Raw genomic sequence first — 16,834 nt, 5'->3', positions numbered from 1 at the left:
CAGCCCCCACACACTGGAGGAAATCTGGAAGGTGAGTGATGCGTGAATCCACTGGAGCCTGCCCACATCTCAGTCTCGAAGCCTGACAGGCCTCTGGAGGAAGTCAGGATACTCAAGCATAATCCTGACATCAAATATAGAGACAGGTATGGGGAAATTAGTTCTGTTTCAGATATCAGTAAAGCATAAATGGAAGGCTTATGTAAAGGTCTTGATTCCGTGAACCAAGATGAACTAATTAAATTCTTTGGATTTGCCCTCCCTTTTTTCCACAGCAGTCTGAGCTATCAGCTGAAGAAAGTCCAGAAAAATTAGGAACCTCCCAGCTACATCGTCTGAAAGTCATTTCCTTAAACAAACAGATTGTGCAGAAGACCAAACATCTTGAAGAGGTCAGTGTTTTCTTTTCATAAGTCTATTCAGGATCTTCGTGGTAGATTGGTTAAAAGAGATTCCAGAACAGGGGTTGGCATACTTTGGTGCTCGGGGCAATCCAACTGCCACCTGTTTTTGTAAATAAAGTTTTATTGCAGCATATGTACATCCATTTGTTAACATATTTTCTGTGCTTGCTTTCAGGCCACAATGGCTGAGTTTAGTAGTTGCAGAAGACCATAAGACCTACAAAGCCTAAAATATTTACTGTCTGGCCCTTTGCAGAAAAAGTTTGCTAACTTCTGTTATAGAAAAAGATCACAGAATAAGAATAGCATTAGTTCACAGATATTTACCAAGCAATACTGTGTGCGAAGCACTGAACTAAGTTAATAGGATGAGTGAAGAACAAGTTATGATCCTTGCTGTCAAGGATCTAAAGATCTAATGAGAAGACATCATACTCATCATCATTTAATTACAGGTGTGATAAATGCTTAAAGGAGAAGTCGAGGAAGCTGGGAGAGTGACTAATAGGGAGACCTGCCCTAGCCTCAGGTCACAGAGTTCTGAGACTGGAAAGATGAGTGGGCATTTCTGGGCAGGAAGTCTGTATGGGCTCTGTGGACTTACGGAACAACGTGAACGAAGACCGGAGGAGGATGGAATGGTCTTGGCCAATCTGTTTTGTGGCCAGAGAGTCATAAGTGAGACGGTTGGCAGTGTCTGATCAAACAGGACCACCCAGGCCATGTTAAGGACAATGGAAGCCACTGAAGGGTTTAAATAGGGGAGTGACGTGATCAGAACTGCATATGGTAAAGACAGTTCTGTTTGCTGCAGGAGCATGAATTAACTGGACTTGAGTGAGAAGGAATTCAGGGAGAACTGGTAGGAGGCTGATGCAATAGTCGACATATGGACAGTTACTATTGATGGCAGGGAAATGGAGCAAACTTGAACTTTTACAGAGCTGTAGGAAATAGTGTTCCATAATACCTGGTGATGGATGGTACTGTTCTGGAAAGACCTACATATATTTGTTCTAAAAAGTAGACCTAAGAGGAAGCTGGGAAGTTTGACTTGGGAACAGTCATTGGACAATAAAAAGTTATGTGCTGCAGTTGCATTAGCAATAGATTAGATTAGAAACATACACGTAGCAAGAGATTATGAATATGGGCTGGGGGCGGTGGCTCACCCTGTAATCCCAACACTTTGGGAGGCCGAGGTAAGCAGATCACCTGCGGTTGGGAGTTTGAGACCAGCCTGACCAACATGGTGAAATCCCATCACTACTAAAAATACAAAATTAGCCAGGCGTGGTGGCACATGGCTGTAATGCCAGCTACTCCACCAGCTGAGGTAGGAGGATCGCTTGAACCCAGGAGGTGGAAGCTGTGGTGAGCCAAGATCGTGCCACTTCACTCCAGACTGGCAACAGAGCAAAAAAAAAAAAAAAAAAAAAAAAAAAAAAAAAAAAAAAAAAAAAAAAAAAAAAAAAAAAAAAAAAAAAAAGAGAAGGAATATGGCTGTCTAAAGAACAATTCACCAGTAGTTACTGTAACCATTAGTTTTCTAAAAATGGGTACCAGTTGGCATTTCGCATTTTGAGCTTATTTTTTATTCCTTTAAGTCTCACATATTTAAAAGATATTAACATATCAAATGGTCTTGCTCAATCATTTCTTTGTTTGAATTTGTTCTATTAGAATTTGTTGTACCATAGCTGAACAAACAATATGTTGGCTTTGCTAAGTGCACTGGATCAAAGAAGAATGAAAGATAGCCTGCGACTTGGTTTCTGTTCAGTTATTTGTTTAGACATTTTAGTGAGTTCTCAACTCAGACAGTATCATCTCTACTCCTGACCCCTGCTGGTGATATAAGAATGGTTCAAAAAGAACTCATCACAGAATCAGAAGGAGCAGGAGTCAAGGATGAGGCTTCCTTATTATGTTGTCTTTATTTCTGAAGGAAGATAGTTTTGAGGTTATTGTAGACTCCAGGAGCCAGAATATCCCAACAGGAATGGATATTTGCTTCTACCTCCTGTATAAACCTGGGGAGAAGAAATGGTAGGCCTCAACACAAATAGCAGTCTTGACACATTCTTGGTCCAGCTGACAGGACAATCCTTCCTGACGCTTGAGTCTGTTTTGCAGTTGGTTCAGAACACGTTTACCCAGAGGTGTTATTTTTCAAGCATACTGCCTAACATAGCAGGCTCTCAATAAAAGACAACAATCATTATTGCTATATTTAATGTAATTAAAGATAATGATCAGCACGTGCAATAATCCCTGGCCATGTAGGTAGGCCAACTGGATAAGAAAAATAAGGTAGGGAGGGAAGAGACTTGCTCAGAGTCTGTGTTTCATGTTCGTGTGTGTGTGCGCGCGTGTGTGCGCGTACGCGTGCGCACAGATATACTAAATACATTACTTACGTCAGTTTCTTGGGTTTTTTTTTTAATTTTTTGAGATGGAGTCTCGCTCACCCAGGCTGGAGTGCAGTGGTGCAGTCTCGGCTCACTGCAGCCTCCACCTCCCAGGTTCAAGCAATTCTCCTGCTTCAGCCTCCTGAGTAGCTGGGGCTACAGGTGCCCGCCACCACGCCTGGCTAGTTTTTGTATTTTTAGTAGAGATGGGGATTTCACCATACTGGGCAGGCTAGTCTTGAACTCCTGACCTTGTGATCCACCCGCTTCAGCCTCCCAAAGTTCTGGGATTACAGGCATGAGCCACCACACACGGGCATTCTGTCAATTTTCAAATGTTTTAAGCGGTTTTTTTTTTTTTAAATTGTAGGGATAAGCTCATTATAAATAATATGGAACTATATAAAGATAAGAATAAACAGAGCAAGCTACTATTTGTGTCTGCTGTGTTTCCTGGCAAACCTTTTTTTAGCCTTTGCAAACACATATGCCCCTTCACCTGGGGAGAGTGAGTTGTATGGTTACAAAATTGAGTTTTTATTTCATTTATTCTATCACAGACGTCTCTCTGTCAGTAATAATAATGGCTAAAAAGTACTTTGTTATTGCTTAGTAATTACTATATGCTTTATAAAATTAACTCATTCAGTTTGCACAGCATCCTCATGAAGGGGAGGTACTGTTATTTTTCTCACTTTACAAATAAGGATACTGAAACACAAATTAAGCAGGCTGTCTGTAGTCAAACAACTTGTTAGTGGTTGAACCAAAATTTAAGCATGTAAATCTACCTCATTCTTTTTAGTGACTGGATAGTGTGACCTAGTATATATGTAACATAATTTATTTAACTTGTCCCCTATTCATGAGTATGTAGGTTTTTCGAGGGTTGTTTTTTTCCCAATTGCAAATTTTTGCTACCATGACCACCTTTGTGCAACTGTATAGAAGTGTTTCTATAAAATAGACTTTAGGAAGTGGAATTGCTAAATCAAAAAAAATTATTTTCATTTTTTATTTTGCTAAAAACTGTCGAGTTGTTCATCAGTTATTTTATCAATGTGTATGTCTACTTGTAGTATGAGAGGGATTCCAAACACTTCCACAACCTCTTTTACAAGGTCATACAGGCACAGAGCATCTGAGATGCATCCTTTTTTAGGCTTTTGCAAGCACGTATGCCCTCACCTGGGAAGGGTGAGTTGTATGGTTACAAAACTGAATTTTTTTTTCATGTATTCTATCACAGACATCTCTCTGTCAGTAGTAGTAATGGCTAATACATGCTTTGTTATTACTTCGTAATTACTAAGTGCTTTGCAAAATTAACCCAGTTTGCACAACATCTCCTTATGAAGGGGAGGTACTCATATTATCCTCACTTTACAAATAAGGAAATATTAGTCCATTCTCACCCTGCTAATAAAGACATACCTGAGACTGGGTAATTTATAAAGGAAAGAGGTTTAATTGACTTAGAGTTCTGCATGGCTGGGGAGGCCTCAGGAAACTTAGAATCATGGCAGACGGGGAAGCAAACATGCCCTTCTTCAGATGATGGTAGGAAGAAGAAGTACAAGCAGGGGAAATGCCAGATACTTATTAAACCATCAGTTCTCACAAGAACTCATTATCATGAGAACACCATGGGGTAAACCATCCCATCATCCAATTATCTCCACCCAATCCCTCCTGCAACATGTGGGGATTATGGGAACTATAATTCAAGATGAGATTTGGGTAGGGATTCAGCCAAACCATGTCATGGTCCAATAAGGGAATATGTTACAAAGGAATAGAAATGGAGTGCAGCTGGTAGGTAGCTGAGAAGAAACCTGAGAGTGATGAAAGATCCAGAGAGGTGGTGTTAACCAGCAGCTGAATTTTCAGGGTAAATGTAGGGGTTAATTATGATGAAGAAAATAGAGGTAAGAGAATCCTGGAGGACTCCAACAAGATAAAAACTAAGCTAAGCTACTGGGATACTTCCTACGTAAGAAAAGATGGTCAGATGAAGAATTAAAGAGAGTTCTTGTTAGTTAAATTAATGAAAGAAAGAGATAAGCCTTCCCTTCTTAGCAAGCTCCTACTTCCCTGCCAAGATCCATCTGGGGTAAGTCTTTGTTGATGAAGGCTTCCTGAACCCCCTGGTGAGGGAGCTGATTCTCTTTCCTTGGGCCTGCCCCTACCCTATCTTGTCTCATATTTTAATCCTACAGTTACAATGTCATGTTCTATATCCCATACACCTCATTTGAACAGAGCGTGGGGTAAATGTCAGATGAGAGGTGGGTGCAGGGGTGAGAGGCTACGCAAGAAGGTGGGTGAAGCAGGTGGGAAGATCCCAGGAACTTTCCTAGAGCCTTGTCTTAGTCCATTTGGGCTGTTCTAACAAAATAGCTTAGACATGGTAATTTATAAACTACAGAAATTTGTTGCTTACATTTCTGAAGGTTGGAAGTCCCAAGACCAAGGCACCAGCATATCTGGTGTCCAAGGAGGGCTCACTCTGCTCCACAGATGGCGCCTTGTTGCTGCTTCCTCACATGGTAGAAGGAGGCAAGGGAGCTCACTCAGGCCTCTCTTCTTTTCTTTCCTTTTTTTTTTTTTTTTTTTTTTTTTTTTTTTTTTGAGACAGGGTCTCACTCCATCATCCAGGCTAGGGTGCAATGGCATGATCATAACTCACTGCAGCCTCAACCTCCCAGGGTGAAGCAATCCTTCTGCCTCAGCCTCCCACATAGTCAGGACCACAGGAACACCACCAGGCCTGGCTAATTTTTTTTTTATATGTCTTTGTAGAGACAGAGTCTCATTTTGTTGCCCAGGCTAAGTCTCTTTATAAGGCCACTCATCTCATTCAGAAGGCTAGAGCCCTTATGACTTAATCCCTTCCCTCTTGAAACTGTCATATTGGGCATGAGGTTCTAAGATATGAATTTGGGGCAGACACTAACATTCCGAAAATAGCAAGTGTCAACAGTTATGTCACTGGGATTTCAAGAGAAAACTAAACTTTCTCCTGAAGTACCCTTATACTACCAGTTACACAAACAGGTTAATAGAAATTGTCATTGCACAAGTGGCTCCCTTTGAAAAGGGAGACACCAGAATCTACCTACTTCTGTCTCCTTTATCACTTTGCCCTCAGCTTGAGTTGGCTTCTTGATAGGCCTTGTTGGAATTATAACTATTTATCAGTCATAAAGACTGATAACTAGATGGGAGTAACAATTTCTAAAGGTGACATAACTCTTAATAAGCTGCTTACAGGCCCAAGGATGGGGCATGTAACTTTGAAATAACCGTTGAGATATAGATTAAAATTTCTCATTGTTAACTTGAACTCAGGTAATAACTAGTTTGAAGGTGGTTTTCTGCCTCATATCCTTTTCAGAAGTGAAGTGCACAATCCTTTTGAGCTTTTAAAGGGATGTTTTCAAATTTCTAGAAGTTGATAGACACACAAGGATATACTATTTTAGCAAGGGAAAGGAAATTGACTTTTTCAAGATGTGAGTTTATAGTTCTATAACTTGGAACAGTAAAGGTAATTTATTTTCATTCTCTTAGTGTTGAGGTCCTGAATCCTATCCTTTATGTGGCATCATTTGCCAACCAGTCCTGTTCTATGCTAGAATCTCAAGTGCTGAAATGCTGTTTGTTTTCTGCAAACAGCAAGTTGGTAACTACATTGAGCCCCACTGAAAAGTCAGAGGGACTGGAATTTGGATCTGGGCCTCATCAGTTATTCAGCTATGGAACGTTAGTCAAGTAACTTAACCTGTCTTGAGTCTTTATTTCCTCACCTGTAAAATAATAAAAGTGTCTTTTTTCACTGAATAAAAGGATTCAGTAATACTGTTTATGCAAAATGCCTGGTACATTGGCTGACATGTACTTGGTGCATATCAGGGTTTTTTTCTTCATTTGTTGTTGGCAACCCTTCTACAATTTCCACATTTGCTCAGTTTAAATCTTTCTGAGCTTTCATTTTCTCATCTGTGAAATGCATATCTGTGTTGTCATAAGGATCAAATGAGAGCATATGTCTTTTATCTTTTATTTACAGCTGCGAGCAAGTCACACCAGCCTACAAGCCAGATACAATGAAGCCAAGAAAACACTGACAGAGGTGAGCAGATAGATTCTCCTTCTTCGGTCAAGAATCATTTTTGGCCTGCACCACCAATGGAATGACTTGTTTCATCTGTCTGTGGGGGACACACGATCCTGTTCTCAGAAACTGCAGTCATTTTGAGGACGTAGGACAGTTACTTAGTAGTGTGCGACCCATGTCATCAGTTTGTCCACCCTGCCACATTCTAGACCTTTAGCGGTCTTGGTGGAAAAGGTCTCTGGGCTGTGAGGATCAGGAAAGGCTTCCTGGGAAGGCAAGTCTGATAGGCTAGGTGGGACACAGAGAAGAACTCACAGTGTCACACATAGTAAATAGCCCCTGCTCCTCAAATATAATAGCAGCTTATATAATAGCTCTAAGATCCTGAATTCCTTGAGAGAGAGATTTCTTTTAAGATATGAGAGAATATAATTGTTGTTCAGAATTTCCAATTATCTCCTAGGCAGAATGGGAAAGGGACTGGAGGAGGAGGAGGAGGGCTAGGAGTATATTTGGACCCTGCGATTCAGTCTGTAGTCCAGGTTGCAAGTGTGCTACCTCACGGCAGCTTTGTCGCTGCTCCCTTCCCACTTCAGATTGCTGAACAGACACCTCTGCTGCCACCTCTATCATGAGCAGCGTGTAGATACTTCTGTCCCTTGGTTTCTACAGAGAGCTATCCTCATATAGGCCTGAAAAGCACTCTTCCTTGTGATTTTGGTGCTTGGATTATAGCTGTACTGTGGAAGGATCTCACTGCACAATCCCTACTTTCTGGACCATTTGGAAACTAGGATCTTCAAAGACGTCTCTTAAACCACCCAAGTCTCCCTACTTTCTAGAATTCACATGGCATTTACCAATTTAAAATTTTTATTTCTGTAGCAATATATAGCAGTTAATTTGCCACCTTGATGTAAACCTGACAAAGCTTTTCAATTCTGATCTGGACTAACCTCTTCGTTATCGTCAGCACGTTTCAAAAGGGCAGGCACATGAATGGCAATTTAATTTTTTCTCATTGTTCCTAAAGATGCCTGCCTTGCCTTTGGACAGATCAGTGTCCTTTACACTGCTCTGTGACTGCTTTCCTTATGGATTAGATGGCAAGTTCTGTGCGATGGGAGCCCTGTTGCTATATTACTTTTAATGCTGCAGAGCCCCTGGCATGAAGTTTGCCAATACGTGGATCTGTTTTTACATAACAGTCTGGAGGAGATTAAAGGGAAAATATCTTGATATCAGTTTTCTAAGATATGTATATGCCTTAGGATATAAATTATCAGTGACTATAAAGGGGCTTTTTATATTAAATACTAAATCAAGTATTTGTTGAGCCGTTTTCATGTTATAGAAAAGTGGAGGATGTGATTTAAGTCAGTAATAAGACTATCCTCAAATGAAAACAGCAGCCAGCATATCATTCCTGCAGTCATCATTCCTTTTTGCAGATGGCAAGCTAAGGCAGAGAGGCTAAATAACTTGCCGAAGGCCATGCAGTAGGGTGTCAGGATTCAAAAACAGTCAGCCTGGCACCAGAGCTCTCTCTGGGAGCTTACTGTCTAATAGGACAATGAAACTCATTCCCATCTAGAAAAATGGGAAGCTATATAAAACCTAGTACTGAACAACTTCTGAAGAAGCTTGATTTCATCAGCCTGTGAGTGAGTAAGGTCTTTCACCTCTGGGCCTGGTTCTTCTTACCTATCAAGGTGAATAGTGAGCAGAAAGAGCACTCTGAACCCTTTCACTCCAGGGTTCCCGGCTTTTACCTCTTCAGCAAAACTTGCCTTTCCAGGATAACCTAGTGGCACTGAAAAACACGGAGGACTTATGTCTTTCCAGTAAATCTGGAAAAAGTAGAGCAGGGTGTGGAAGGTCGCACACAGACAGCAGTGGTGCCTGACACCTGTGGAGGAGGCTGCATGACTTCTTTAGGAAGGCCAGGAGACTGGCTGGTCCCTCTGCTTTGTAACTTCAGCAGCCACTGCTCTAATTTCCTTTGTGTGAGGCTGATTCTTTTTATGCGATATTTTATGTCTAAGGACATTAATTGTATTTAGTTTTGCTTGCTCTGTAACTATTACTTCAGATCAGAACTTGTTGAATTGATACATCTTTTTTAAGGTTAAGGTATGTCTGTTGATGATCCTTGGTTATATGCTCATCTTTAATTTTAAAATTTAGAATTACCACCTATGCAGATCCATCTATTTTATGCAGGCCACTTCCTGTGTTTATTCTGGAAGGGATCTGCCTACTGTTTGCTGGGATCAGCCAATAGTAACTGATACTCTGGGTCAGGGAACTTCCCATTTCTCCTGGGTATCACCAACTATATGGGACCCCGCCCTGCCTCTCAGACTTAACCACCAGCTCGTTTAAGAGAGTCTTTCATTGCCAAGCCCATGTGACTGTTTCTAAAGCAGATCCGCAACACTGCACACCAGTCCTTCCTATGTCTGCGAACTCCACATAGCTTCTTCCTCAGGCCATTCCTATCTGCTGACCATCTTTTTTAGCCTGTGAGGTTAAACTCTTGTGTTCTAATGTAATAGTCTGGATGTTTGGGAGTCTTAGGGCAAGAAGGGGTGGCTGCAAGTTGTACTTAGTCTACTATTTTCCACTAGAACTCTTGGAACTTTTTAAAAACTTAAAATTTTTAAATAAGTAACACATTCACATGGTACAAAATTCAAAGATTACAAAGGGTGTAGGTTTGGAGAAATAGTAGGTGTTTTCTTCACTGAACAGTAGATATTAGAGATCATTGTAAAACAGCTACTTTATTCTTTTTTTAAATATTGACTTAGTATTCTGTTGAATGATGTAATTACCTACTTTATGCATTAAAATCCGAGTTTTAAGTTTCTTCTTTAAAAAATGTCATTCTCTGCCTCACAAAAAGAAGGTGAAATTGTTCACCTGTGCTACCAGGGCTCCAGCAGCCATGTCTCCATTCTCTTGCAGCTGAAGACTTATAGTGAGAAACTGGACAAAGAGCAAGCAGCCCTCGAGAAGATAGAATCCAAAGCTGATCCAAGGTAAGAGGTTTCAGCATGCACTTATTTTCGCTTTTTTGAAACTAACTTTGCTCATACTTAACTGACTTAATTTGTTTAAACACGGAACAAAGCAGCCAAAGGCTATTGGTCTGGCCCCTGCAGGTCAGATCATTTTACTGTTCATCCAGAAAGTGGTGAGACTCTTACTCTGAGACACGCTTGGGCTACCCTGGGTTAGCCACCTTTCTTCCCATACCCCTTGTGTGCAGAAGCAGCATAGTTTTTTGTTTTTCTATTATTCAAAATGGTCATACGTTCATAGTACAGAAGAGGGTGTATGGTAAAAAATGTTTCTCCCACTCCTGTCCCCAGCCACCCAATTCTCTTTCCTAGAGTTCACTGTTGTTACAAGTTTTTTTTTTTTTTTTTTTTTCCGGGACGGAGTTTCACTCTTTTTACCCAGGCTGGAGTGCAATGGCGTGATCTCAGCTCACCGCAACCTTCGCCTCCTGGGTTCAGGCAATTCTCCTGCCTCAACCTCCTGAGTGGCTGGGACTACAGGCGTGCGCCACCATGCCCAGCTAATGTTTTGTATTTTTAGTAGAGACGGGGTTTCACCATGTTGACCAGGGTGGTCTCGATCTCTTGACCTCATGACCCACCCGCCTTGGCCTCCCAAAATGCTGGGATTACAGGCTTGAGCCACCGCGCCTGGCTGTTACAAGTTTTTAAACAGCACGTGCCTCCTTGGTAGAAAAGGTGCAGTCTTTTCTCTCAAGACACAGCTGCTGTGGGTATTTGTTCTTCCATGTAGAATGAATTGTCATTAGAGCACTGGAGGAGACAAAGCACTTTAACATTTGACCTTTTTAGCTTCAGACTGTTTCAGTGGTAAAGTCTCCCAGGAGCTTCTTATTTGAATGAGACTGAAATCATAAAAAGCTGGAGGCACAGAATAAGGAGTTCTGGTTTGATGAACATTTTTAGCAAAAAGCACCCATAGATAACTTGACTCTAGAATTAGAAACCTTTCTTTCATGAAATGGAGCAAAGCACTGTCAGATATTTGATATTTTTATTGTCAAATTAGTGCTTTGAGTGACCCTAAACAACCTGTTTCCTTTTCAGAATGAATTTTAAAAATAGTTTTCGATAACGTATATTCCTCGAATACAGTTGAATAATTGGTATCATTATATCCAGAACTATTGAAACTCTGATGATTCTATAGTTGACATTTTAATCTGGAATCTATAGTGTTTGCCTGGATCCAGCATGATGGTCTTGGGTGTATAAATGAATAATAATGTCAGTTAAATAGAAGTCAGTGTCATTTGTGGAGAATCCATGAGACACTCTTAGAGCTGAGAAAGGAAATTAAAAAGGGAGTCCTTCTTTAGCTAGGAACCTGCTTTTAGCTGTGATTCATAAAATCATAATGGTTTGCCTATGTCATTTATTTATTTTTTTTTTCTTTTCTCTTCAGTATCCTACAGAACCTGAGAGCACTTGTGGCTATGAATGAAAATCTGAAAAGTCAAGAACAGGAATTTAAAGCACATTGTCGGGTAAGTGTTGTTCGGTGTCAGCAAATAAACCAGGACTCTTTTTTTTTTTTTTTGAGACGGAGTTTCGCTCGTTACCCAGGCTGGAGTGCAATGGCGCGATCTCGGCTCACCGCAACCTCCGCCTCCTGGGTTCAGGCAATTCTCCTGCCCCAGCATCCTGAGTCGCTGGGATTACAGGCACGCGCCACCATGCCCAGCTAATTTTTTGTAGTTTTAGTAGAGACGGGGTTTCACCATGTTGACCAGGATGGTCTTGATCTCTTGACCTCGTGATCCACCCGCCTCGGCCTCCCACAGTGCTGGGATTACAGGCTTGAGCCACCGCGCCCGGCCTAAACCAGGACTCTTAACCGAATCTCTTGGTTTACCTCCATTGTCCTGTTGTGATGTCCTGTCCAGTGCAGTTTAAAAAGCAGATTCACCTAGCAGTTATTTGTCAGTTATATAAACTGAATAGAGCACCATGGTTGGGACCCTCCAAAGACACCAGAAGTAAGACACATTAGTAACTGTGCCAAACCCCAAAACAAACAATGTCACCTAACTTACAAAGGTATTTGAAAGAAAAGTCTTATAAAGTTTTTGAAAAAATATATTTTATTGACAGATGGCCTTTGTGAAAAGAGTAACATCATACAAAACCAAGGCTGTCCTGAAAACCTGGGGTGTCTATATTCTATGTATAAGTCCTGGCTGCCACCATCTGGAAACTTGTAGTCTAGTCGTGGGGTTGATGTGTGCTCAGGTGACTAGTGTGAGACAGGCAATGATGCCGGGCAAGTTCTGTGTGAGCTCCAGGGGAGGAAAAGGCACTTCAGCACAGGAGCCATCAAAAAGGTAGATGTTACTTAACCTGGGAGGACGGCAAGTGGAAGAGGGACTTGCTGAGGCAGAGTTCCAGGCTGGAAGACGGACAGGTGAATAAGGTTGAGGCCTGCTGGGGAGAGGAAGCAGACAAGACCAGTTGGAACTAGGCTGCAGACCACTTGTTCCTTTCATTGCCCAGTGATTAATGCTTACCTCACCGGCCCTTCAGAAAGAAAGGCCTCTTTTGATGGAGGTATAGCCAGCTGCCTGTAGCCTCCTGAAAAGAACTTTCCCAGGCCAAGAATTGGGGATCAGGGCAGCTACCTCATTAGCTTTCTGTCCCAGAATAAATTCATGAAATGTGAAAATAAGACTTGTAGACCAAATAGTTGAATAATTGCATCTGATTACTAGCTTGTCCAGATTTTGTAAACGTTCATGTCACTTTTAAAGGAGGAGATGACACGGCTACAGCAAGAAATTGAAAACCTGAAAGCTGAGAGAGCACCATGTGGAGATGAAAAGGTAAAGGCTCCGAATTACTCCTTGGGACTGTCTCTTTATGCCTTACATGGGGAAAAGATAGTTCTAGATGCCTTACATGGGGAAAAGATAGTTCTAGAGAACCAAAGAGCAGACAGTCTGGTGCTAACTTATCCTGTAAAAACACATTTCTCAGCTGTTTTCCTTCTGTGACCTTAGATTTGCATCTATCTCTTTACTTTTTCCTCTGGGAGTGAAAGGCAGCAGAGGGTTTGGAAGGCAGCAACCCAGATGTGAATTGACAGATTACACAACTCTGGCCTCCCTCTGTTTAGGGAGATGTTTTCAGGAAAAGTCTGAGCTCTGTTTCCTGCTCTTCCATTCCTTAAATTTTCTGCCTCATTTCACCTTTCTCCTTTCCTACCTAGGATAATGCCCCACTCCCAAAAGGCAGCAACAACATGAAGAAGGAGAGAGCAGTATTAGATTCAATGAAAGAGCTCCAGTCTTGCAGGAGCAGTCTGGGTTTAGGGAACACACCTGGCCAGCTGGTTCTCTGAACAAAGGACTTAATCTTCCAAGTTGCTAGCATGAATTTTCATTAAACCTTAAATTGTAAGAAACAGGGAACTTGAGGCTTAGGGAGGGCAAGAGTATCCAGCCACCCAGCACCAGACCACATGCCCTGCTGCTCAGCCCAGCACTCTGCACTGGACTATGCCCATGGCTGTACAGGACACTGCCATGCCCAGCGGGGATATGAAGGCCTTGCAGGGCCCTTCTCACTTCCTGAGTGGTTGCATTATTTCACCTAAGCCATACAACTCTTCACATCTGTGAGGGGACTGGCATGGGTGAACAGGAGAGCCTAGGAGGCAGTGGTATCCCAGGGTCATTGTCACAGAACCAACCTCTCCAGTTGTTTCTAAAACTTTGAGCCTTTAAAGCTCAAATCATCAGCTTGGTTAGCCTCTGAATTTGCACAAATTAGACTCTCAGGATCTTATTTTTCTTCCCAGCACATCTTGTTAGTGAGATTCTCACATTGAAAAAGAGCTACAGTTTACTGTATGTGTAACTGACAGATACCTAAGAACAACTGGGGCTTGTCTAAGGGCAATTCCCTTTCTCCTCTCTTCAGAAATGCTCAAGGGACATCAGGGCATTTCTCAGCTGCACCCTTTTGCCCTTGCCTGGCCCCTGCCTACATCTAGATCTTTGGCTTCTGTCCCATTCCCAAATCCTCAGGAGAATTGTTTATTATGTTTTCATTGTTTCAGACCCTCTCCAGTGGAGAGCCACCTGGTACCCTATCTTCGGCAATGACTCACGATGTAAGTAACTGCTGCTCAGGGTTGGCGTTGTCTCCTGAGGGCAGGCGGCCAGCTTTGCAGTCTCCTGTGATGGCTTCTCATGCCCATTTTAATGTGCTCTATGGCCGGCTCCACATCTGTGCTTTCCAGGGCACTTTCCCATTTGATACAGCCGGCCCCTCAGACGGAGGCAGGGTCTCACCAGGAACGGCCCTGAAGGTCACCCTTCTGGTGGGTTTTCTCCCAGTCCCATGTACAAGCATCTTGTTTTCATGCTGGCATCTCAGTTGGGAATTGGAGAGGCCTGCATTGGCCACATATGCTGGTCACCATTCAGGCTCTGAGGGGTGGGGTGGTACATAGGGGAAAACCTTCTCTCTGTTGTACTCTATACCAGGCTCAGCAAACTTTCTGTATAGGTCCACATAGTAACTCTTCACCTTTGTGAGCCAGCTCTGCTGAAGTGACCATAGCTTATCGGTAAATGAATGGACATGGCTATGTTCCAATAAAACTTTATTTACAAAATGGACCGCAAGGCATATTTGGCCCAAAGGTTGTAGGATTTAGCTCAGAGGCTGTAGTTTGTCACCCTCGTCTGAATTAAACCAGTGCTCCCAGCATTCCAGAAACCTCCAGGAGAAAGAGATGGGAAAGGAAGTGGAGGAAAGGAAAAGCAGGAAAACTGTAAGCCTTCTTAAAGGGTTCCTCTTTCCTTTGTACTCTCATAGTCTCCCTGGAAAATGAGCTTCAGCACTCTTCTAGTGAAGTCTATTGGAGATTACCTGCAGCTGAGCCCCTTGGGTGGGTGTGTGTGGGTATGAGGATGTTTATATTCTCCACGCTGAGCCCCTTGGAGGGTGTGTGTGTGTGGGTGTGTGTGTGTGTGTTTATATTCCCCGTGCTGAGGAAGGAGTGCTCCTTTGACTCCTTTTGTAACTTTCTCTGAAGTGACAAACCATCCAGCTATGTCTCTTACCTTGCTGGGTTCAATGAGGGACGAGTTTCTTTCTATTTTCTGTATCAGTTCTGTCCAAAAGAATTTTCTGCAGTGATGGAAATGTTTTGTATCTGCACTGTCTTCTGTGGTTAGTGGCCATCACATTGGATTACACAGTTCTAAGTAGAAACATAGAAAACTAGCATAATCTCCAAACACAGGCATAGAACAACACAATCTTTAAGTAATGATTTGTCTCCACATCATCATAGGTTTTTGCAGAAGAAGGGCATATACGTTTGGAGTTTACTTAAGAACATAGGATTCAGCCTGGGTCCCAGAAGGAAGAGTTTTATAACATGATATGAAAGGGTATCAAGGGTCTCATATGAGATAGGACCTAGACACTAAACTTGGCCATTTGAGAAGAGAAATGTAAGGCCTTAGGATGGGGCAGATATGATAAAATCATTCAACTTTCAAAGAGTCCATTAAAGATCAAAAGTTTTCTATTCCCAGATAATTACAGCCTTTTCCAATTTTTAGGAAGACCTAGACAGACGGTATAATATGGAGAAAGAGAAACTTTACAAGATACGTTTACTACAGGTGAGTAAAAGAAGGACAAAAATAAGCATAAATGCTTCTAACTAGGTCTAAGTGTCCTGTGACAGAACTAGGAAGTCTCAATATCTGAGAACTAGAGAAAATAAGTCATGAGGCTGCTGTTCACCAGTCTTCTTTCTATCTGGAGTGTAACTCAGCAATTTAAGATGTTGGTAAAAACATCTCACATTGGTATGTTACTTTAACAACCACTCCTTTGAGTTAATCCTCACCCCAGGTAGAAACTGGATATTATATCCTATTTTCTTTATGAAGAAATTGACTCAAATAAGGTGAGTACTTGCCCAGAGTCAAGCAGCTGGTCAGTGCCAGAGTCTGGATTCTAGTTACCTAGTACTCATCAAGTACTAAAAAAGAATTGTTCTCTAGTACTGTTCCTCTGAAATTAAGTGCCATTTCAGCTGTTTTTTTGATAACTGGTGGCTTATTAGAGTGGCATCAAACATGGGGAAGTAGGTTTCAAAATTAGCTCTAAAATTTTATTTATGCAGAGTCAAAATTACATTTAAAATCCCCTACCTTGCCAGGATTTACTCATGGAAGCTCAAAAGCCAAAAGTTCCTTCTGTTGCACTTTGGTTCAAGCCAACCTTCTGTTCACTGGGAGGGAAAGGCTGGGCTGTGATGGGAATGGCCAAGGGGCTGCAGAGGCCAGTGAGATCCCGTTTCCCCTCTCTCTGGCACCTACTTATTTTGCTCAGCTGTTACAGTTAAATTTAGGTGAGTCAAATTTGTCCTTGTTACAGACTCTACTAATCTTTAAAGAGGCACAGAATTAAATAAAATTGGGACAGTACAGCAGCGTATTTGGAAACTTTTTGACTGAGTGCTTTGTATGTATTCAGCATTGTATCAGGTCCCAGAAATAATAAATAGGATGACCCATCTCCTGGAAATGCTGGCTATTTGAGAACCAAGACATGTCTATATATACATTAAAGTACAAGGGAGTTTATGTGCAAATTGCTTAATAAGGGCAGGTTCAGATTCGCTAGGGGAAAGTTTCAGTAAAGCCAGTGGCTTGCTGAGGTCAAGGATCTGAGTCAAGCCGTGGCTGTAGAATGCGTGGAAATGAACTGACAGAGGACTGCTTACAGGGCCATAGCTGATGGAACTTAGGATCAATTGAGATAAAAAGAGGAGTAAAAAATGATGCT

At 41.9% G+C, this 16,834-nt stretch overlaps 1 protein-coding gene across 5 annotated transcripts in view; it reads left to right on the top strand.

The window, feature by feature from the left end:
• The window catches only part of CCDC93 (coiled-coil domain containing 93), an 89,345-nt gene that overhangs the window by 50,515 nt on the left and 21,996 nt on the right, over positions 1-16,834 (top strand). For 3 of the 5 annotated variants that reach the window (XM_037728397.1, XM_017500225.2, XM_017500227.2), the window contains 7 exons: positions 276-392; positions 6,888-6,950; positions 9,906-9,979; positions 11,427-11,508; positions 12,769-12,840; positions 14,079-14,132; positions 15,598-15,660. In XM_037728397.1, coding sequence (XP_037584325.1) covers positions 276-392; positions 6,888-6,950; positions 9,906-9,979; positions 11,427-11,508; positions 12,769-12,840; positions 14,079-14,132; positions 15,598-15,660 — 525 coding nt within the window. The remainder of the gene's footprint in view (positions 1-275; positions 393-6,887; positions 6,951-9,905; positions 9,980-11,426; positions 11,509-12,768; positions 12,841-14,078; positions 14,133-15,597; positions 15,661-16,834) is intronic. The other 2 variants (XM_037728398.1, XM_037728396.1) reach the window with 1 other exon arrangement.

Source organism: Cebus imitator, unplaced genomic scaffold, assembly GCF_001604975.1.
Source record: "Cebus imitator isolate Cc_AM_T3 unplaced genomic scaffold, Cebus_imitator-1.0 Scaffold264, whole genome shotgun sequence".
NCBI lineage: Eukaryota > Metazoa > Chordata > Mammalia > Primates > Cebidae > Cebus > Cebus imitator.
The sequence above is the reverse complement of the archived record's forward strand: the minus strand, read 5'-3'. Positions and strand labels throughout refer to the sequence as shown.